Source organism: Haliaeetus leucocephalus, unplaced genomic scaffold (genome assembly GCF_000737465.1).
Source record: "Haliaeetus leucocephalus isolate CR32 unplaced genomic scaffold, Haliaeetus_leucocephalus-4.0 Scaffold226, whole genome shotgun sequence".
Taxonomy (NCBI): domain Eukaryota; kingdom Metazoa; phylum Chordata; class Aves; order Accipitriformes; family Accipitridae; genus Haliaeetus; species Haliaeetus leucocephalus.
The window spans coordinates 551,647-572,900 of NW_010972662.1; the positions used below are offsets into that span (position 1 = coordinate 551,647).

The 21,254-nt window shown below is 64.7% G+C and overlaps 1 protein-coding gene across 1 annotated transcript; it reads left to right on the forward strand.

Moving 5' to 3' along the window:
- The first annotated feature begins 6,726 nt into the window (after positions 1-6,726).
- On the forward strand, positions 6,727-17,875 carry NHSL2 (NHS-like 2). The gene is made up of 10 exons (XM_010567115.1): positions 6,727-6,768; positions 7,156-7,169; positions 8,040-8,137; positions 10,687-10,839; positions 11,710-11,846; positions 12,001-12,205; positions 13,228-13,359; positions 14,677-16,884; positions 16,990-17,122; positions 17,558-17,875. The coding sequence occupies exons 1-10, from the start codon at positions 6,727-6,729 to the stop codon at positions 17,868-17,870; spliced, it is 3,435 nt and encodes a 1,144-aa protein (XP_010565417.1). The 3' UTR covers positions 17,871-17,875.
- Positions 17,876-21,254: the final 3,379 nt, after the last annotated feature.

Sequence of the window (21,254 nt, forward strand, 5' to 3'; positions counted from 1 at the left end):
TCAGCTCCAACCATGGGGAGCAGCCCCGAGGTGCGGGGAGCCAGCCCCAAGGTGCAGAGAGCCAGCCCCGGGCAGTGGGGAGCCCTTGCGCTTGCTGGCCCTAGACGTGAGTCCTGCCGAGGCAGGGAGCCTGTGCCTGCACGGCCGCCCCAGTTCCCTTTTCCCACCGATCGTGAAGGTAGTGGGTGTTTCTGAGGGACCTCATACCACAAATTTTCTGAGGAAGGCAGAAAGCCCTGCAAATCTGCAGGGGTCATCTGGGGGGAGCAGGGCAAGCATAGGGCTCGCTCTGAGCCAGGAGCGGGCAGCTGAGTGCATGTGCCCTCTGAAAAAGCTGGGTCGAACAAGCAGGACCTGTCCAGTCACTCCTTTGTCCCCACCTGGCTGGCCCAGGCAGTTCAGCAACCCTTTCCAGACACCAGGGACTCTGGCTCCCCTTCCCGACCCAGCCCAGCTCCTGGAAATGCCAGAAGACCGGAGAGGCTGGGGTCTGCCACAGCTCCTGGCTCAGGGCCCTGTCTGTCATCTGTTACCTCGTGTGTGCCCTGGAGCACAGCGTGCCGGACTCTGCTGGCCCTGGCTCCCGCACCCACTGCCCTTTGGCTGGCTGCTGGCTCGAGAGCCGGGACGCGGCAGTGCGGGCAGTGGCAGGGAGCTGCCAGCCCTGGGAGAGACCTCAGGAAAATTGCTTAGAAGCTGCAAGAAAATGGGGAGTGATTGTCACAACCCAAGTGACTGTCACAGCTTAATAATTAGTGGGCAGAGGGGGTGGAAGTACAGCCTGTCTCTCTCTAATTTTGCAGCCACCATTGTAGCGATGGTTGCAAAGGACTGAAACGGGGCAAAAGAGCTTTGGGTTGCATGGGGGATCAGGAGGGGTGCTGATCTGGTGGGTCCTGAGGGATGAAGGATGCTGTGCCGGTCGGTACCCAGCACGTGGCCCTTGGCTCCTACCTCACGGGGCACAGGAGGTGGGCAGTGGTGGGACTGCTGGACTCAGAGGGGGCCACGGGATGCTGGCCTGCTCCCTGCCTGCCTCACCCACCCCTGCAACTGGACGGGAGCTAATCATGCTTCTGCATCATCAAAGGGATTCTTGGGAGCTGCAAATCACCTTCCCAGCGCTGCCGGGAAGGGCCCAAGGGGGGTTTGCGAGGCCAGCCTTTGCGCCAAAGCTGGTTCATCTCTGTCGTCGGGCTCAGGGCATGCCTCCCTGCCAGCCTGGAGATCTCTGGCAGATCTTCCTTGGGTGCCTGGCCTCCCCTGGGGAGACGGCAGAGCTGTGCCTGGCTGCTGGGAGCAGGGAGGAACGGGATTTGCCACTGGACAGCTCGAAACTCATCTTGGGTGTGAAGCTGGGGTGAATACTTGGATGCTCCCGGGCTGTTTAAGCTCCAGGCTGCTGGGACTTCAATGGCTTGGGCATTCCTGAGCAGCTATATGCAGGCTTCCTTGTGGAGAGGCGGCGGCGGGTCCAGGCTGGAGCTTATCTGCTGAGGGGAGGGAGCTGAAACTTGATAAGAAGCAGCCCTGCGGTGGGTCTGGGTTGCTGGCAGGGTAGGACGCCTGCCAGCTGGGAGAGGAGGGCAGGGACCCACGGTACCAGGAGGTACCTTGGCTCATCCCAGGCAGGATCGTTCTTCTGCCCCAAGCGCAGGGCAGCGCACAGAGGGGTCTTCACGCTGGCATCCCTGATGATTAAAATCCAGCCTTCCTCATGTCTTGACGGGCTGGGAAAGGCTGGATGAATCTGGGGCATGTGAACCTTAGCTCTGCCCGCTTGGCCAGTATGCGTCTTTGATGCTCATCTAACTCTGGTGGGGGCTCACATCCCCCCGCGCCCCTTCCTCGTGCATCGGAAGAGCCGAGCAGGCCGCTCCTGAGCCCAGGCTGCTTGCTTGTGAGCGTGGTGGTGTTTGGAGGGGCTCGTCGGAGAAGGCAGCATGCTTGTAGGCTGCTGGAACTTATGTGATGAGTTTGCAGGTCTCTGTGCCCAATAGTCTGGTGGGGCTGGGAGGCAGCTCTCCAGTTATTGCGTCTGTCCTCAGCTGGCACTATAACTGTGGGACGGGGTCCCAGAAGAAGCACCAGCCATTGCAGGAGGTCTCCTTGTCCCCCCGTCTGTCAGAGCCACATGCAAATGCTGCCTGGGTTGCCAGCAGGAAAATGAACCCTGCTGGTATCTGCCGTCCTTTACCAACCCCATCATTTGGGTCTGTGGTGTCACACGGGGTTGGATGGTACCAGCCCCTGGCAAGCCACGTGCTCCCCACGCTACCCCCGTGGCCCTAAAGCCACTTCCCAAAGTAAGCCAGGGCTCGGGGCTGCATTCCCATCTCTGCTGCAGTCCTGGCTCCCCAGGGCCTCCATCATCCGGGAAAACCAAGCTCAGCTTTACAAACTCCTGGGGTGCTGGGAAAGTGGTCCCTGTGGAGCCTTTGCTTGAGGCTTTTGGAAGGAGCCAAAGCAAGAGGAAGCTCTGGGGGCTCTTGCAGCTTCCAGGGCAGAGTCAGGTGAATTCAGAAAGGCCCCCTGCTTTTTTTAGCTCCTAAGTGTTGGGAGGCTGGAGGGGGAGAGCAGCTCAACCCAGCTGGGAGGCAGTGGCAGGCTCTGGGGTGCTGCTTCCCAGGTGAGGATGCCGAAGGCTGCTGGGGCACGCAGGTACAGCCTCGCTCTGCTGGGGGGATGAGCCAGCGTGCGTTGGTGTCCCCCCAAGTCACCCGCAGCTTTTAGATGGTGCCGGTTGCTGCTCCAGCCGTGGCTGGGGGATGTTTTGGCTCCATGACTCTGCTCAGCCCCGGGGGGGCAGCCCAGCCTGTCCCTGCCGTGGCCCCCAGGACCCTGTCCCCTCTCCGGGCACTGCAGCAGGGGTGCACGGAGAAAGGGACGAGCCCCTCCGCCTCGACGCGCTGCCTTTGCAGGACCCCCGGGCGAACCGCCGTCAGGGTGGGTGGACGGAGGATGGGCTGCGCAAACCCACGGCCCCTCCGCCATCCCTCCCCCGGGCCGGTGGCAGGGAAGGAAGAGGGGCCGGGGCCGGGACAATGGGTTGTGGCGCTGACTCAAACAGCCAGTTCCTGGTCGCTTCCTCTCCCCCCCGGGCTGGAGCTGGCCGAAGGCGGGGGAAGCTCACTTCTCTCCTCGGCCTCTTTTCGAAGCAAGGGCTCCCGGGCGCAGGAGCGAGCAGCCTCCCACCTGCGCCTACAGCCATGGCCAAGGCGGAGTGGCTCCTGGCACCCTGGCACCGGGGAGGTAAGGCAGGCAGCGCGGGCAGGGGCAGGCGGCGGGGCAGCCCCCTCCAAGAGGAGCGGGCAGCGAGGGCGGTGAAGTTTGCGGGTGCCACTCGCTCTGCAGGGCAAGAGCCCGGGTCGGGGTGAGCTGTCGGGCATGGGCTCTCATCTCCGGAGGCCGTGCAATAGCCACGGCCCGGTCGGTGCCACCCGGCAGCGCGGGTCTTGTCCCGCCTTTCCCAGCCTGGCCTTGACTGTGGTGTATTCCCTGCCCTTCTAAATCCTTGCTGCCATTCCCCAGCCCGTTGGGGTGGCCTTGCTCTCAAAGCAAGAGAAGCACAGAGACCCCCCACCCGCACACCCCACCGACCACTCCTCAGGCTGGGGCTGAGCCCCGCTGGGATGGATCCTGCCCGGCCCTGTGACGCTGTACCCTCCTGGTGGCTCTCGCTTGCTGGTGGCGGCAGGAGCAGGGACTGCAGGGCCGTGGGTTGACACAAACGTTGCAGCCGGCCGGGGCCCTCGCTGCTCTCACTGCCCTCGCCGTCGCTCCTGCTGTGGCTGATTTCACGTCTCGGGCCCCTTTGTCCTGGGGCCTGGCCGCATTCCCCTCTCAGGCGACTTCCTCGCATTGTCCCGGCCCTGCGGAGTGTAAAACCAGCCGGGCACAGGGGAAACAGCGCTTTCCTGGAAGCACCCCTGCCCGGCGAGGGGCTGCAGCCTCTCCGGCACAGGCAGCCAGCCTGCCTGGGAGAGCTGCGAGCACAGCCCCGAGCATCCGCGCACGGCTGAGCAGTCCCGGCCAGGCTGGGGACATCACCAGAGGAAGGCTAGCAGGCAGCTGGCCTTGGCCACCCCGTGCCTGGGGGTGCCCTTGGCCACGGTGCGTGGCAACGCTGTGCCGGGGTGCCAAGGAGCAGCTGGGGCTGGCAGGTTGCCCTGCTGGGTTTCCTGAGGCTCTCAGTAAAGGCTCGCACCCGTTTTTTTGGCTAGGAAGCGCTTGAGAGCGAGGGTTGCGATAGGAGGAGGAAGCCAGGCTGCTAGGGAGCCATGGTGGGGCTGGGAGAAGGGCTCCGAGGGGTCTGATCCTGCCGCCCGTGGCTGATGGCTTGCTGCAGGGACCTGGGTCTGGCCAGGCTCTGGGGTGGCAAAGGCAGGGTGATGAGAGCACCCACCAGTACTGGGGCTGCTGCTCTGTCCTCAGGAGCGGTGGCTCTCAGCCCCTTGGCAGGGAGCGGCGTGAGTTCATCTTGTCCGGCTGCGGTACCGGGCCAAGCCCCGCTGCGAGCGCGGCCGTGGGCGGTTCCCATCCCCGCAGCAAAGGCGGATGGCACGCCGGGGCTCCTCCTGTGCCGGGCTCACCGGCCAAGTCCTCCCCGCAGCACACGCACCTCCCCTGCCTGCCAAAACTCCCGGCTCGCGTTGCCGGAGCCAAACGTACCCAGCGCGGCTTTTCACCGGCAGCCCCCACCTGCTGCCCAGGCTCAAGGGCAGTCACCGAGGCAGCGGTGCTGCAGCTGGCGGGGACTGTGACCAGCCAGCGCCAGCTGTTCCCCTGTCACCCTGCTCCCACCGCAGCTGGGCATCCCACCGCAGGAGGCTCCCGTGGCCTGCCTGTGTGGGGTCATGGCTGACACCATCCGTGGGGAGCACACGTGTCCCCTCTGGTCCTGCCCTACGCAAGGCATGAGGCGAAGGTGATGGATCACTTGGGAACTGGCTGGAGAACGGGGGCTTTTATCTGTTTTACGGGGTCTCATCACAGGGCCAGGCAGGCAGAGCGCCCTAGCACACTGTTAACCCTTGAGCCCTACTGATGTACAGTGACATTATTGACCGTTTTGCTGCTAGTGGTTTTAATAGAAACCTCTCACATAATCCATCCTTCTCCCATGAGCTGAGTGACCCTCACAGCTGCCAAACCCACCACCCCTGCCAGCAACTTCTGCAGTGCTGTTATCTCCTGTCAGTACAAAAATCAGCTGATTGCATGTTAAACCGGGAGAGCGAGAAGAGCCAAGAGCCTCTGGCAGATTCAGTGTAGCAGGGTGGTGTTATATTCTTCAACACCCCACAGTCCTGTTGGGCACCTGCACAGGAGCAGGCAGACATGTTGTGCAGGGCAACATCAGAGTCCTGGCGTGGGCACCCCCCTAAAGAGCTTCCAGCCCCTCTGGCCCTCAACCACCAGCAGGTCAAACGTCTGTAAGGATGGCTCTGCCTCACTGAGGGCTCTGAGCTATGCCTGCAAGACGGCAGGAATCCAGACCCTGGGGAGGGTCCGGATTTGGGCAGGGCACAGTATGTCAGCCGTCCCAACAAGGGCTCATCTTGGGCACGCTCCAGCACGTGTGCGGTGAGCGCTTGCAGCAAGGTGGGCCGGTCTGCCGGTGAGCAACGCTCCCTCGTGGCATCGGGCGTGTGGATATTCAGTGGGGTGTCACTTTGGGACGTTGTTCGGACCTGGGTGGGCATCCGGCCCCGGAGCTGCCATACACACGGATGCCGCTCCGCATCCCAGCAGGACAGCTGGACCGGCGGGTCCGAGTTCAGTGGGGGGTGAGCTTGGGACAGGAGGTGCTTTCTGCAGCCGCTGCCAGCTCCTGCTGTTTGCTCTTTTCTCTTCCTCTCCTCTCGTCGCAGAGCAGCGTGCGCTTTGGCTCTGTACCACAGGGAATGTCATCAAGCCACACGCGCCGGGAGCGAGCAGTCGCGGTGCCGGCGGTGGGCCGGGGCGCTTGCTCGAAGCTGGCGGCATATGTTGCCGGCACTGCGGCGCATCGGCTCCTGCCAGCGGGGTTTGGGTTGCTGTCGGAATCAGTCTCGGCCTCCAAGTTCGCAGTCCTCATCCTCCGGTGTGCTAGGACTGGCGGCGGCGGCTGGCTTGCCGCTGTGCCGATACCCGTTGCCATGGCTGCTCTGCTAATGGTGCATCGCCTGCTGCTGCCGTTACATCACTCCTGTGGTACCTCTGCATCGGCAGTGAGGGGCCGAGCAGCACCGACTGCATTGCTGGCGCTTCCCGCTCACTTGGAGTGAGCTTGAGAAGGAAAAGTTTGGCGGCAAGCTTGAGCAAGAGGCATCATCTCATGGGAGCTTCGGCCTGAACTGAAACAACTCCTGATGGCTCTGTCGAATATCTCCCTGTGGATTCGGGATGCCTGGGCAGTAGGTAAATAGGGATGCTGGCGTGGAGCGGGGGTTACTCGGGGAGATGCTGGTGGAGGGCACGTATTCTGTGCTCTGCTTGGGGATCCTGCAAGGATGCTTTTCTCCCAGGAGAGAGTGAAGCTCAGCGCCCCTTGGAGCAAGCTCCTCTTGACTTCAGCCCCGGTCCTTATACCCCCACAGTGGCCACAGCATCCCAAACCTGAACACTCGCTTGCGCTCAGTAAGACTCTGCAAGCTGTTAGAGAGGTAGCAGCACCCACTGCGGCTGATGGTGCTGGCTCAGACCCCTGCCTGGGGCAGCCCAGCAGGGACCCTCCCAGGTGCCATGGCCCTGCCTGCCAGCGCTGCCCCTGCTTCCAGCCCCAGGGTGAGGAGCAGAGCTCGCTGCCGCCAGCCTGCAGCTCTGAGAGGGGACAGACCCCCTGGGAGACACGGGGACACGTGGGGAGCAGCCTCCGGCAGCCCTGGCCTCCAGCTGCCTGTCGGTAACAACTCTGCCCGTGCCTGCGCCTGTCTGCGGACAGAGCTGGGGCTGCTGCCTGCTCCCCTCCGCAAACCCTGGGGCAGGGAGGGGGGACTGACACCAGCAGGGAGCTGGGCCCAGCTGCGTGCGGGGTGAGCCTCTCCACCAGCCGTGCCTCAGTTTCCCCCGAGCAGCGAGGCTGGCCAGGCTCAGGTCAAGAGTGCTGGGGATGCATGGGATGGAGCCGGCCGTCTGGCTCTGCTCTCCCAGGACACCCTTTGCCTCCCACAGGCATTTGCCACAGGGTGAGGGCCCCCTCAGAGGCATTTTGTATTTTGAGCCTGTCACCGATAAGCTTGGCAGGAGGGTCACTCCCAAGGGCAGCAGGCTCTGCTCCGGCTGCACCGTTCCGGCCATCCACCGTGTCCTCCCGCCAAGCATTCCATCTCGGCTGGGTCATCCTGAGCCCCACGGATGTGGGTGGCAGCCGTGGCTTGCATGGACATCCCAAACCCGCTCTTGCAGCGAGCCTGCACCAGGCTGCTTCCGAATACAGCCCGGCCCTCGGGAGCACTGGCAGCAGTGCCACTTTATCAGCCCCCGCCACAAGCAGGGCTGCTGGCTCCTCGCACTGCATCTCAGAGCCACCGCGTGATGCTGGGCCGTGAGTGGCTGCCAGAGCTGCGCCCAAAAAACCCTCTGAATGACTGCTCCCAAGCAGCAAAAGCCAAAATGTCAGGGTGTTACACTCGCTCTTGCACGTAGGGTAGCGCAAGCAGGGTGCAGCCCCTCGGGGCACGGGTTTGGGGTGCCTGGGTCACCGAAGGGATGCTTGGCTCGTCCGCCCTTTCCCACCCATTCTCCTCCTCAGCTGCTGCTTCTGCCAGGAGGATGAAACCAGCCCCACCAGCGCCTCGGCAATGACCGCGCCACTGCCTGCGTCGGCTCAGGACAGCGCCGGCTCGCTCGTGTTCCCAAAGGAGCGCATCTCTGCGAAGGGTGGAAAGCCCCGTAGGGCAGGGACCCCCTCAGCCGCCCCGCACTGCCTTTTCCTCAATTGCCCAACCATGGCTGGCCATGCTGCCCTTTCTTCCCTGCCTGCAGTGTGTGTGGGCAGGGCAGGGTGCTGGGCCCCCCCTCCCCAGCTGCCTGGGCACGCTTCCGCTTCGCCCCAGGGCGGCCCCGGGTTTCGGTGCTGCGGTTTGCCCGCGTGGTTGGAGCCCACAGGGTGGGTGCCAGGGGGTGCCCCGGCAGCGGGGCCGAGGCCACGGAGGTAAGCTCCCGTACTGCGGCTCCGGGGAGGGCAGCGGGGGGCTTCCCCCCCAGCAGGATGCTGGCACCAGGAGGCTCGGGGAGGTGGGGGGGCAGGGAGGTAGTGGGGGGCTGAGCTTTGAGGGTGTCCCCGAGTCCTGGGGGGACACCGAGTAGCTGCTGCCGGGTGTGTGGGGGGGTGGTATGTGTGGGCAGAAGGCAAGGAGCATTGGCACCCACCGAGCCAAAGAGGGGTGCAGCGAGGTGGGGTGTGGGGCTCACCCTTGGGGTGCGCTCGGAAATGGAGGGGGTGGCAGCGGAGCCCCACCTCACCAAAGAGAGCAGGTTGGGGGGCTGGGGTCTACAGAGGTGAATGTGTGGTCCCTGGCCCCCCAGCTCCCTTCCTGTGGCCCTGGAGGTCAGGTTTTTGGGGAGATGCCCCGACCGTGCCCGGGCTCCCATCCCCAGGGGACAACTGGGCACATGGGGTGAACCAGAGGCCCGGGCATGGGGCTCCTTCTGCCAGGACCCCCCCCAGCCCCTCTGGGCATCGTCACCTGGCAGGCACCAAACTGGGAGGCGAGTGGAGGAAAAGCCACGTCCCTGCGTGAGAAAAGGGGGCTGCCTTCACCCACAGCAGGGAAAACTTTGTTGCCAGCTGCACAGCCCTGCCCTCTGGCACGGGGCTCTGCAGCCGGGCGAAGCCTCAGCGTGGTTCACACGCACACACGCCCCGACACTTCTTGGTTGATATGGAAACGAGTCAAATTATTTAAAGGAGAAAGGGAAAAAAAAAAAAGGGGGGGGGGGAAGCCTGATGTTAAGGCATGTCGTTATGGTAACACAAATTATAAAAGTAACTAGGCTAGGGACGTGGCACCTTGCTTTCGGGTGCTGGGCGTTGTGCAGGCTCTGCTGCTTGATCAGCCTGCGCTGGGGGGAAGGGTGGGCAGGATGGCACCCACAGGCAGGATGGCACCCGTGGGCAGGACTGCACCTGCGGGCAGCAGGGGTGATGCTCGGGATGCAGTGCCGGGTGAGCCGGGGCATGGCTGACCGAATGCCGCAGGAGGAGGGGGACATGGCACATGCAGGGGTGCTGGGGAGCCCGGCCCCATTTTGGGACCATTACCCTTCACCCAGGCAAGCAGGATTGCTGTCGCTATCTTGGCTGGGGTCTGGCATGAAGCAGGGTGCCGCAGCCAGAGGTGGCTGCGTTTTGGCAGCTGGGGCGGTGGCGTGCTCACTGGGGACGGGCACCCCGTGGCCCCGCATGCTGCAGGTGGCAGAGGGGAAGTGTTTGTCACGCTGGTAATAGGAGCGCCTTGACCGATGGGGATGGGGACGGGCACACAGGCAGAGCCTGCCTGCAGCCCCAGTGCCATTGGAAAGCCCTCAGCCCTCAGCACCTCGTGCTTGCCGCTCTTCCCTGCAAAATGTGAGTCAAACTTGGGATGTGCATCCCCCTGGCCGGGCGGATGAAGTGGTGCTGGCTGCTGAGTGGGTGCATCCCCGCTACCAGACGGGGTGAAAGGATGTCAGGCCCTGGTCCCCAGGGGTGACACCCAGCCCGGTGAGTGACGCTGGGCACAGGACCTTGCGCAGCGCCTGGTGTCAACAGTGGCCATCCCTCTGCCCACGCCAGGGGCAGCTGGAGAAGAATTAGCCCCAAATCCCCAGGGATGACACCCTGGTCATCCACAAGCCCCGTGTTTAAAGCTCACAAACCCACTCTTTGCCTCTGCTGCCTGGTTCGGGGCTTGGATGCGCTCGACCGGCAGCGTGCTGGCAGCGGCACTCCCTTGGCTTCGGTGCAAAACCGCGCTGGGTAGGAAACCCACATCCGCTCAGGGCCAGCGCTGCTCCAGAGCGGAGGTGCCGGGGCTGCAGGGGTTCCCATGGCAAAGCCTGTTTGCCGGAGCCCCACTTCAGCTCCCAGCACGCCCAGCTCCCTGGCGAGCCCAAATCCTTCTCCTGGGGACTTTTCCACCTGTATGGGTGTTTCAGAGGGTCTGGGCGAGTGCCTGGCCCATCCCTGCAGAAGTTTCCTTCCCAGGAGACCTTTGTGGGGCATCCACCGCCGGGGCAGGGCGCATTAACCTCGCCAAGCAGGCTGAAACCAGTGTGATGAAAGGCACCATGTCCCCATCGCTCCCTCCTTTTCAGTTGCAACTTCTGCTCTTCTCCAGCCAGGAGGTTGCTTCACCGGAGCATGGGGCGTTTCCTGCACCCAGGAGCAGCCAAGCAGTCACCCGGGGCAACAGGGCTTGCTTCCTTCCCCAATTTCACCCTGCTCCCTTCCTGGCTTGTTCTGGCAGCCCGCGGGGACTGTGTCCAGCCCCTGGAGCAGCAGCGGTGCCGGCGATGGGGTCTGGTCCCACCCGGCAGCAGCCTGCCTGGGTGGCTTTGCCAGGGTGGGACGCAGCCACATCCCAGCCCCTGCATTCCTGGAGAGACCTAAGACAGGATGAGCGTGCTGTGCCGGTGTGGCGTCAGCCGGCAGCCCGCGGCAGCCCTTGCAGGGAAGCCGCCCGCCTGCCTCCCTCTCACTCTGCTCCCTTCCACTCACAGCCACCTCTAACCTGGACCTCGAGAGCAAGAAAGCTGCCCACACCAAGCTGTCATGGCAGCAGCCGGTGAACGTCTTTCTGGCAGCTGGGCGCCCGCCGGGCATGGAGCAGCTGCACCAGGAGGCCCAGCTCAACCTCCAGAGCTTGCTGCAAGGTAGCGGGGCAAGAGGGGCCGGCGGCGGGATGGGTGAGGGTAGCAGGGATGGGTGTTGCCTTGGGTACACGACCGCCATGCAAACAGCGAGGTCATCTCCCACGTGCATGTGTGCGAGCCGCTCCTCAGACCTCGCCAAGCTGCAGAAGTTGGGTCCCGGGGAGGGGGGTCCCAGTCTCCAGCAGCCCCTCTCTGATCTCTGCTCCCAAGTCACTGCTGCCAGCTGCAAAGGAACTGGGGCCAAGACCAGCCACCGGGGCGCCCGCCAGTCCCACCGCGGCGCGGTTCTGCCCACGAGGGCCTTGGGGACCCGGCCGCCGATCTGTCTAACCGGATCAGTGTGGCCGTTGATTTTATTTCCTTCCAATTTCTTAACCAAGCCGTCACGCGGCCTCGGCTCAGATGCTTTGCAGGCATCGATTAGATCAGCAGCCCAGCCTTCCCCCGGCTTGTAATCTCATTAAGTCAGCCTGAGCAGACCTGGTTTCCGCCAGGCCATAACGACCAGCATTAATTAGCTCAACAATTACAGGATGGGGAGACACTGAGTTCCCTCCTGCCTGTCCCCGGCAGGGCTCTGCTTCCCCGTGGGACCCACTGCCTCCTCAGGCAGACCCCTGGGAGGAGTGGGGTGGGCTGCTGGGGTCTCAGCGCTGCCTCAACTCCCCCGCCCCAGCCCTGGCATTCCGACTTGGGGTCTCCCTTCCCCACCTCCTGAGCTGTCTATGTTGAGCAGGGACGGCAACCCAGCCTGGGGACAGCCAGCTGGGGACAGCCGCTCATGCCTTTGTGTTCCTCTTGCCCCGGGAGCAAAGCTTTCACCCCCAGCCGGCGGCTGGAACAGGGTCCCAGGCGCCGTTTCTCTTGCAGAGGAGTATGAGGAGCAGTACGCCGAGAGCAGGGTCACTGGGCAGACCTTCCGTGCCGCCAGTCACCTGCCCCACGACACCCCCCCCGAGCCGTCTCCCCGACCCCCGCCTGCCAAACGCCTTGAGTTCGTGCTTATGGTGAGTGCCGGGGCGGCAGGGCAGGGCAGCACAGCCCCAGCATCGCCCGGAGGAGAGGGGTTGGTGCAGCCGCTCAGGCAGCAGGGCTGGGGCAGGGGGGCATTTGTGTCCCACCTTTGTCCCTTCAGTGGGTTACGTGCCTTTCCCCCCACAGCCCCCGAGCCGGCGAGCAACCGAAGAGGAGATCGCCAGCACGACTCCCCTTGGTGCTCGGCCGCCCGACATCTCCCTGAGCCTCCCCACCAGCCCGGACAAGCAGCCAGCCTGGACCAGGGCCTTCCCCCTGCCCACCGTGGAGGAGAAGCAGTGGCACCAGTCCTGCTCCATCCAAACCAACATTGTCCCCATCAATGTCTCGGGTAGGGCAGCAACCCCATGGCGCGGCAGGGGGAGAGGTGTGAGAGGCAGCCCCGGCGTCGAGCCGGCACCCGAGGGGAGGATGCGGGGTGCGGGCAAAGATGTGCCCCAGCATCTGATTGCGGTGGGGTGCGGGACGGTGGGAAGGGGGGCTGGGATTGTGAGCCTGTGTCCCTGTGGGCCAGGCCGGCACCGGGGGCAGAGCAGGGGACAGTAGGGCCACGCTGGCGTCTGTCATTCCAGCCATCTCTCCTGTCATCCACAACTTTGTGCGTCGGATCCACCGGCGATGCCGCCATCCAGTCTCTTGTTTCTGCTGTGCTGCCCAGCCAGCCGGTTCTGTTGTCACCTTGGCTCTCGCCACGTTCCCAGCCTGTCTCACCTGTCTGTCCGTCTGTCCGTCCATCCTCTTGGGGCTGCAGCTCCCAGCAGCATGGTCCTGCCCAGTCTTTGCAGACTCAAGTGCCACGCTCTGCCCCCAGGTGGGAGCCTGGGGCCAATGGCTGAGCAAGGTGCACCTTCCAAAGGCCAAAGATGTCTTTGCACTCTTTCCCTCCATGTGATGGCTCTTCACTCCTTCTCCCTCTCACCCAGGGAGAGACATGCCATGACCACATTGGTCCCTCTCACTGCACTCTGTTTCTCACGTTCATGTCCCCAGTGTGGCTCAGCACCACTGGTCCCATTAATGACAAAGACCAGCGGTGCAGGGTCCGGCCTCACCAACACAGACCAGAGCCTGTCACACAAAGCAGGGCCGGTCTCCACAGCTTTCCATGCATCCCATCTCCATCTGCAGCATCCCCATCTTCCCACCGGCCGGCAGCACCCACCATGCCTCCATCTCCCCCGCGGATCACCCCGCATGGCTCACCACCCTCCTGCCATCCCAGGCTCCTGCCTGCAGTCACCATCCCAGGCCGGGGGACACCCAGGGCACAGGCGGTGATGGAGGGGGGCCGAGCCCCCACCCCGGCAGCCCCTCCCGGCACCGCTGCATACAGCCTGTTTGTTTTGGCTACAGGGCAGCACTTTGCTAGGCACGCGAGTGCTCGTCACTCCCTCTTTAACACAGAGACCGCGATGAACCCCAAGTCCACCCTGCGGCGTAGACGGACCATTATCGGATTCCCTAACCTGTCCCTGCGAGACCAAGGTGACGGCAAGAACCGCGCAGCCACTTCCATGCCCCAGCAGCGCCTGGGCAGGGCTGGCACCGGCTGGAGCTGCCCTGATGGTGGGCAGAGCCACCCCGGGGGCTGGCAGCCAGCCCGGGCACAGATGAGCTCCCCGGGGATGCCCCGGCCTCGGGGAGGTAAAGGCCACCGTACTGGTCCTGCACCCTCCTGGGGCACCGAGGTGCTGGGCACACTGGTGATGCCGGGCTGGTCCTGGGGCTGGCGTGGCGTTGGGGACAGCCCCTTCACCCCAAATCGGGGTCCTGCACACTTAACGGGGCGGGAAGGCCACCGAAATTTCTCCTAGTGACGGGAGTCACCTGGCCTCAGCTCCGGCAGCTCCTGCCCCGTGCCCACCCTCCCCGGCTGCGGGCCGGCTCCGCACACAGGGTGCCGGGGCTGCGGGGCACGCACCCAGCCTGGGTCTTTGCTGGGGCTGGTGAGCTGGCTCACGTGGCTGAGGGCGCCTGCAGCACTCCCAGCACGGCCACAGACTGGTGTTGGACCCTGTGGGGACAGCAGCCATCCCAGCTGGGGGGCCTTGTTGTGCCATCCTGTATGGGAGGTGTAGAGAAGCCTGAGCCAGCCTCTTCTCGGAAGCAGGTAGGGTCAGGAGGAAGAGAAGCCATGGTGCCAGCTGCCCCAGGGGGAATTGTCACTGGGTAGGAGGAAGGTTTTTCACCATGACGGTGGTCAAACCTCCAAAAGGTTGTCACAGCTCCTCCCTTGGAGATGGTCAGACTTCAAGCCACTGCAGCCTTTATCATCCTGGGTGTGCTCTGAGTGGGGTCCCCAGGTCCTTCCCCATCCAGGCTGTTCTGAGATGAGGTGGCACCGTGAGCCATCGCATTCCCCCCACGACCCGGGTGGCGATGCCTTGCTCTGCTCTTCCTGGTCCCCATCTGTGTCCCCACACAGGGCAGCATTGGGGCAGCACTGTGGTAACTGTGGGGCCGATGTCCCTGTGGACAGAGACTCCTGCCATGGCTGCTAAGTTGTCCGTGGCACATCCCAGCTAAGAGATCCCAAGCTGGAGGGTTAACACAGGCCATGGGCTGTCCCCAGCTGGGTTGCGGCCACACCAGTACAGGGGGTAGGACAGCATCTGGTAAGAGGGTGTCCCCTCCAGTCCGTATGGGCACCTTTCATGCCTGGGCAGAGATGCAGCCCCAGAGATCGGCCACGGGGTGGGACCAGTCCTGGCCCCACGGCACGCGGGGCAGGACCGTGCCGCCGACCCGCCAGCAGAGCATGAAGCGGGACAATGCTCACCCGGGCCGTCTCTCTCCTCGCAGGCAGTGCCAACGGCCCCACGTTCAACGCGCGCGTGCCCATCGCTGAGTCCCTCTCCTGCAGCTTCGTGCCCGAGGCCGCGAGCGAGGGGAAGGCGCCCCAGGAGATCAGCCCCCGCCAGCCCCTCTCTGCCCCGCTGAGGAAGACTTTCAGTGACCTCGGGGCCCGCTGCTGCCAGCTGCCTGCCGCCGTGGACGGTGCGGCCACCCCCTCCGCCAGCACCTGCAACGGGCTGCAGGGCACCCCCTTCCCCGCACCCTGGAGCACCCTGGGCTACGTGAGCCCCCCCAGCCCCACTGCCAGCCAGGGCAAGGGGCCCGCCTGCACCTCGCCAGGTGGCTCCAGCCCCTCGCCCAGCCCGGGCTCGCCCACCGCCGCCACCTCCTTCTTCATTGCCATGGAGGAGCGCGTGGGCAGCAACGGGCCCAGCTCCTTCTCTGGCATGGTGCCTGAGTCCCCCCCCACCTCCGGGGGTGGCCAGAGGTGCGAGGGCCGAGAAGCCAAGGTGAACTTCTCGCCGGGAAGCCAAGAGGAGCCAGAGCCGGTGGCCGAGCCGGCGCGGCTGGAGGTGGAGCGGGCAGGGTGCCGGTTCCGCGAGCGGTCGCTGTCGGTTCCCACCGACTCGGGCTCCCTCTGCTCCGTGGACATCGCGTACGCTGAGACCCGGAGGGGCAGCGCCAACTACGCCCTGGGCTACCCCAGCGCCAGCTCCGAGGGCAGCACCAGCACTGACAACGTCTCCCTGGGGCTGGAGCAGGAGGGCCAGCGGCGGCGGCGCTCCAAGAGCATCTCCCTCAAGAAGGCGAAGAAGAAGCCTTCGCCGCCCACGCGCAGCGTCTCTCTGATTAAAGAGGGGCAGGATGCTGCCCCGGGGCCCGGCTTGGCACTGCCCAAGGATCAGCGACCCAAGAGCCTCTGCATCCCACCGGAGCCCCAGGGCCACCGGCTGGTGCACGCCGACCCCCAGGGGAGCATGGGGAGGGAGCCCGACGGCACGACCGCCCCCCACCAGTGGCACCTCACGGACTGGAAGGCCGGCGATCCCTATCGGTCCCTCTCCAGCTCGAGCACGGCCACAGGGACCACGGCCATCGAGTGCGCCAAGGCACAGGGCAGCTCCGAGTCCCTCGCCTCCCCCTCCGTCTCCAGGGCCACGACGCCCTCCCAGCTCTCCGCCGAGGCAGACCTCAAGACCTCCTCCCCAGGCAGGCCCACAGGGCTGATGTCTCCATCCAGCGGGTACTCCAGCCAGTCAGAGACCCCGACCCCCACCGTCCCCACCTCCGCCATCCTCGGGCACTCCCCGCACCAGGTGCGGGTGAGGCCACTGGTCCCCGAGAGGAAGTCCTCGCTGCCCCCCACGTCCCCCATGGAGAGGAGCCCCAAGTCCAGGCTGTCCTTCGACCTGCCGCTCACGCCACCTGCCCATCTCGACCTCTCAGGGCTGAAGATCTCCCTGAAGGGGAAGACGAAGGTCAGCCGGCACCACTCCGACTCCACCTTCGGCACCAAGCTGGCCCAGAAGACCAGCCCCATCACGCCCATCATGCCGGTGGTCACGCAGTCCGACCTGCGCTCCGTCCGCCTCCGCTCCATCAGCCGCTCGGAGCCAGAGGACAACGCCGACGGCCCAGAGCACGCTGACGAGCCAGCACGTGGTCCCTGCCCGGGGCCGGAGAGGAAGGTGAAGCCGCCCGTGGCAGAAAAGCCACCACTGGCCAAGCGGCCCCCGAGCATCCTGCCCAAGCCCCCAGCTCTGCGGGAGGAGGGTCCGCTGTCTCCCACGTCCCCGCCAGGCATTGCCACCAAGGAGAAGGGGCTTCCACAGGACGGCTTTGTGGTGCTGCGGAAAGGGGAGCTGAGGAGGGGTCCGGGAGAGCTCCCCTCACCCCTGACCCCGGCAGGACCCCGGCGGCTCTCGCAGGGCAGCCTGGAGGATGAACCGCGGCCAGAGCGGAGCGGTGCCGGCGAGGGGGAGCGGAGGAAGGCCAAGGTGCCGCCGCCGGTGCCCAAAAAACCTAGCGTGCTCTACCTGCCTCTTGCCCTGGCCCCAGCACAGCTGGGAGCCAGCATGGGGGACCAGCCGCCCACCCCCAGCCCCATCATCACGCTGGATGCCTACCCCACCTGCTACAACCCCGATGACGAGGACCCACCATCCCCCAAGGCCCTGGGCACAGCACAAGCCAGCGACCCTGCCTTGGAGCAAGGTGAGGGTCTCCCCGCTCCTATGGTGGGTTTCACCCCAGGGACAGGGGGGTCCCCCCATGCCTGCGCAGGGCGGTTCACGGCTGCCTCCTTCTCCCCGCCTGCAGGCAGCTCAGCGGAGGCTGGCACGGAGGAGAAGAGCTTCGCTAGCGACAAGACGGCTGACTCCATTGCGGAGGAGGATGACGACGTGTTCGTGACATCCCGCACCACGGAGGATCTCTTCACTGTGATCCACAGGTAGGGCTGGTGCGTGGCACTGGGTGGGAACAGCCCCTTGCCACATCCTGCCATGGTCACAGGACCGGGCACAGTGTCCCCCTGCATCATGACACCTTAAATTTTCCACACCGGGGCCGATGCTCACACCTGGGGACAACCTGGCTGTTGCTGCCTTAAGCGATTCAGAGTTTAGCGCCCCGAGTCTGCAGCCAGGCTGGGTCACCAGCTTGCAGGGGGGGGTCCACTGCTCCATCAGACCTAGCTACCAGGAGAGCATTTGCCAGCAGCTAGGTGCATTGCCTGCCGTGCACGGGCTGTCTTCTTGCCCCAGCGGAGCCGGCACAGCCACAACCGGGCAGGCGTCATGCCCTTTGCTGTAGGACCTTGCCCCATCCAGAGCAGTGGCAGCTCCCACCCAGGGCTGCTCCCACCGCATGTCTCTTTGGTGCCTAGGTCGAAGAGGAAGGTCTTGGGGCGGAAAGAGCCTGGTGACACTTTTGGCAGCCGGCCCAACTCCCACTCACCTGTGAAGACTTCGGGCTCCCCAACCAGTGAGTCCCCGGTAGCAGCAGGCAGCACCGGGAAGTCTTCCAGCAGGAATGAAGACTTTAAAGCCCTGCTCCAGAAGAAGAGCAGCAAAACCAGCCCCGGTACCCGGCCATCTGCTGCTGAACTGCTCAAGACCACAAACCCGCTGGCTCGGAGGGTCATGACAGAGTTTGCCCCCGAGCTAGATGGTGCAAACAGCCCCAAAAGCCAGCCCTAACCGTGTGTGGTCCCTTCTGGCTATGAAGGGCTGGAGATGGCTGCAGAGGGAGTATCGCTGCGGAAGGGGTGCCCTGGCTGCCCAGGTGAGTCCATGTGTCCCGCTGGGGGTTTTCTTCCGCTTTTGTTTCTTCCTTGGAGAGCCGCCGGCAGAGAGGCAGCATTTGGAGCCCAAGACCCTGTGCCTCTGGCGGACCTGGGCCCTTTCCAGGAGGGAAGAGGCGGCACTGCTGCTGGGACCGTCCCTGGCTGAGCCGGCTCCCGGGACCGAAGGCGCCTGCTCAGGAAGCAGAGCAGGACTGCAGCCCCTGGCATCACTCAGCACCCGCAGCAAAGCTAGCTTGAAACTGTTTGGTCACTTCGGCATGTGGTACTTTAAATGGCTTTTCTAATGCACAGTGGTGATGATGTTTTATTCTCTTTCATTTGACATTGTACCTTGAGTTTCCCAGGCAAAGATCCCAGGTTTGAGTTCGGCTGGATACACGGACATGTACTTTGGGAAGACGTAAAGGGGCTGGCTGGAATTGAGGGTGCTTTGGAAGAGCCACAAGCAGTTCCCCCTCATCGTCCTGAGCATCCTCCCCACCACACGGGGAACAGGCACCCCAGCGTCTGCAGCCAGTGGTGACGACCTCAAGCCAAAATCCAGCCCCTCGAAAGCCCCCAAAATGCTGCATTTCAGAGCTCCTCAGCTCTCGGTCCAAAAGCAAACCCCAGGGTTGCCTCTGCCGCCAGCCCCGGGGGAGCCTCACCCCGCCGGCCACACCACACGCGGAGCTCCGCCAGCCTCCCTGCTCCCCGCTGGCCTCCCTGCTCCCTGCCAGCCTCCCAGCATGAGCGGGTCCCGCACCAGGCTGTCGACTTCGGGTGACGCGGGGTGCGGGCGGCCCTGCTGCCACGGGAAGGAAGGGCTGCGGCAGGCCAGCGCTGCCCGGGGAAGCCCTTCCCCAGCTCTGCCTCTTGCATCGCACCGAAGTACCCTGCGACGGCATCGCCTGCGAACATCTGCTGCGTCAGCTCCCAGAGGTCCTAGGTTGCAACCGAGCTGTTGGCCAAACGCAGCCAGGCGTCACTTGAGCCACCTCCCAGGTGACTCCTGGGGTCCCTCCGGGTTACCCACCCCTCCGCCTGTGCCCGGTGGCTGCGGGGGAGCTGTGCAAGGCCGAGCAGGATGTGTGCCAGTGCCATTGGCAAAGCAGGGGCCGCACCCCGCCGCTGTCCAGGGAGTGCTGTTGGCAGTGCCACCGTTCCCCTGGCACACGCAGGTCCCCCAGCCAGCCAGACCATGTTCCCCTGAGTGTCCCGTGGGCTGGGACGCGCTGCCAAGGTATGCGGCAGACCCCACATAGTGTGTGCCCACCCAGGAGGCTGCCCATGTGGGTGCTGCGAGGAAGTGGCACGTTCTGCGCTGCGGCGCAGGGGGATGCGGTGCTGGCACGGCCGCGTTGCCCAGCCCTGCCAAAGGGGTGGTTTGCACATCCCCAGCTGGGGTGCCAGACCTTGCCCGGGGCACAATGTAAGGCGCAGGGTGGGATTCATCCCCCTTGCCCTCAGCTGCTTCTTCCTGGCTTGGCTCCAGCCTGGGAGCCTCAGCTGTCAGTGACAGGGGCCACGGTGAGGGGCAGCGGGGCAGGGACAGCCGCTGGGGCAAGGGCAGAGCTTGGGAGGAGGGCAGGACTGAGAGGAAACGCCAGCCCCAGCGCAGAGAAAGAACACGGCTGCATGGCTGTAGCAAAGGAGAAAGGGCCAGACTGTGGATGACAAAGAAACAGGGTGTTTAGGAAAACTTCCACTTTATTTCTTGATATATTTCTGCAAGCTCTGGCATGCCCCAGCCCTCCTGTGCAGGGGGAGAGCGATGTGGCTGGGTCCGGGCAGTGGTGGGGAAAGGAAGGCACCACGGCAGCACTACAGCCGTCCTTCTGAGGGGCCAGAGCTGGTCTGGGGGGTCTCTGCACACACACCCCCAGGAGCTCTGCACACAGCCTGGCCTGCCGGGGAGCACAGCCCTCTGCCAACACCTCCCCATCCACACACCTGTGCTGGATTTGACCCTAAAAGAGGCTCTGCTGTCCTTGCGGTTGGTTCCCCCTCCCCTCCCTCCCGTTACTTGCACATTGCTCCCTTCCCTCTCCCGGGGTTGCAGATTTAAGCCTGTAATTAAGATCCAGGCTGAGAAACTCAGGAAAAAAAAAAAAAAAAAGCTCTAACAAATTTCCATGCTTCATCTCCATCCCACGGCACCCAGCCCTCCCGCTGCTCCTGGGCCCAGCAGCAGGGTGCTGGTGTGGTGGGGATGGGGCCCTGGGGACAGGAGAGGGAAGCGCTGGGGACGGGTACATTTTGCACATGACTGCTCAGGAAACCGGTGGCGGTGGAGGTGGTGGCCTGCGATGGCAGCCAGCAAAGCGGGCTGGGGACAAGCACGGGGAGGGGACACCCCTGCAAAAACCCAGCACTCCTGGCAGCGAAAGCGGTCGTCCGCTACCGGATAAGAAATGTCTGGGAGGCCCAGGGTGAATCCTGGCTGCTGAGCTGTGGGATGGAGATCCTCATTTCCCTGGCCGGAGGAATGGGCTCTTCCTGGCGAAGCTGGCCAGTTCGGGGCTGAGAGCTGGTCCCTGGCCGCTTGCTCCCTCCTCCCTCCGGCTGTGGATGCAGAACCCTTTCTGCAGCTGCTTCACTGTGGGAAAAGCAGCTCACGGTCCCTGGGGAGAGCCCGGCCGGCGGTGACAACCCTTGGTCCCACCACCCCTGGTCCCGCAGGGCGGGGGCCGGCCCGCCATGGTGCGTACTTCTGAATGTTGTACTTTTTAAATCTCGCCAGCTTGGTAAACTGCTCCCTGCTGACGGCTGCCTGTGCGTGCTGGTTCTTGGGGCTGCCGAGGGGGGCTGGAGCCCTGGGGAAGGGTGCTGGGTGGGAGGGACAGGCACCCCAACACCCCCCCAGGTGGCTCCAGGGGACGCTGGCAAGCGTGGGGCCCATGCAGCCCCATCCGCCGGGGCCTCTCACAGCATCTGCCATGCACCCCCGTGTCCCCAGCAGCTCTGGGGGAGCGCAGGGACACCGCGGGGTGTCGGGGACAGCCCAGGGTGGGTGCCGGGGGTGGTGTGGGGGGCTGGGGACGGACTTGGGGTCCTGGGGTCAGGCGGGATGGGTGCTGGGGACAGCCAAGGGTGTCGGGGTCAGCCCGGGGTGCTGGGTGGGTGCCGGGGTCATCCCGGGGTCCCGGGGGAGGGGCTGGGGTCAGCCCGGGGTGCCGGGGACAGCTCCGGCTGGGTGCTGGGGTCAGCTCCGAGTGGGTGCCGGGGACAGCCCGGGGTGCCGGGTGGGCGCAGGGCACAGCAGGGGCGGGTTGCTGGGACAGCCCGTGGCGGGCGC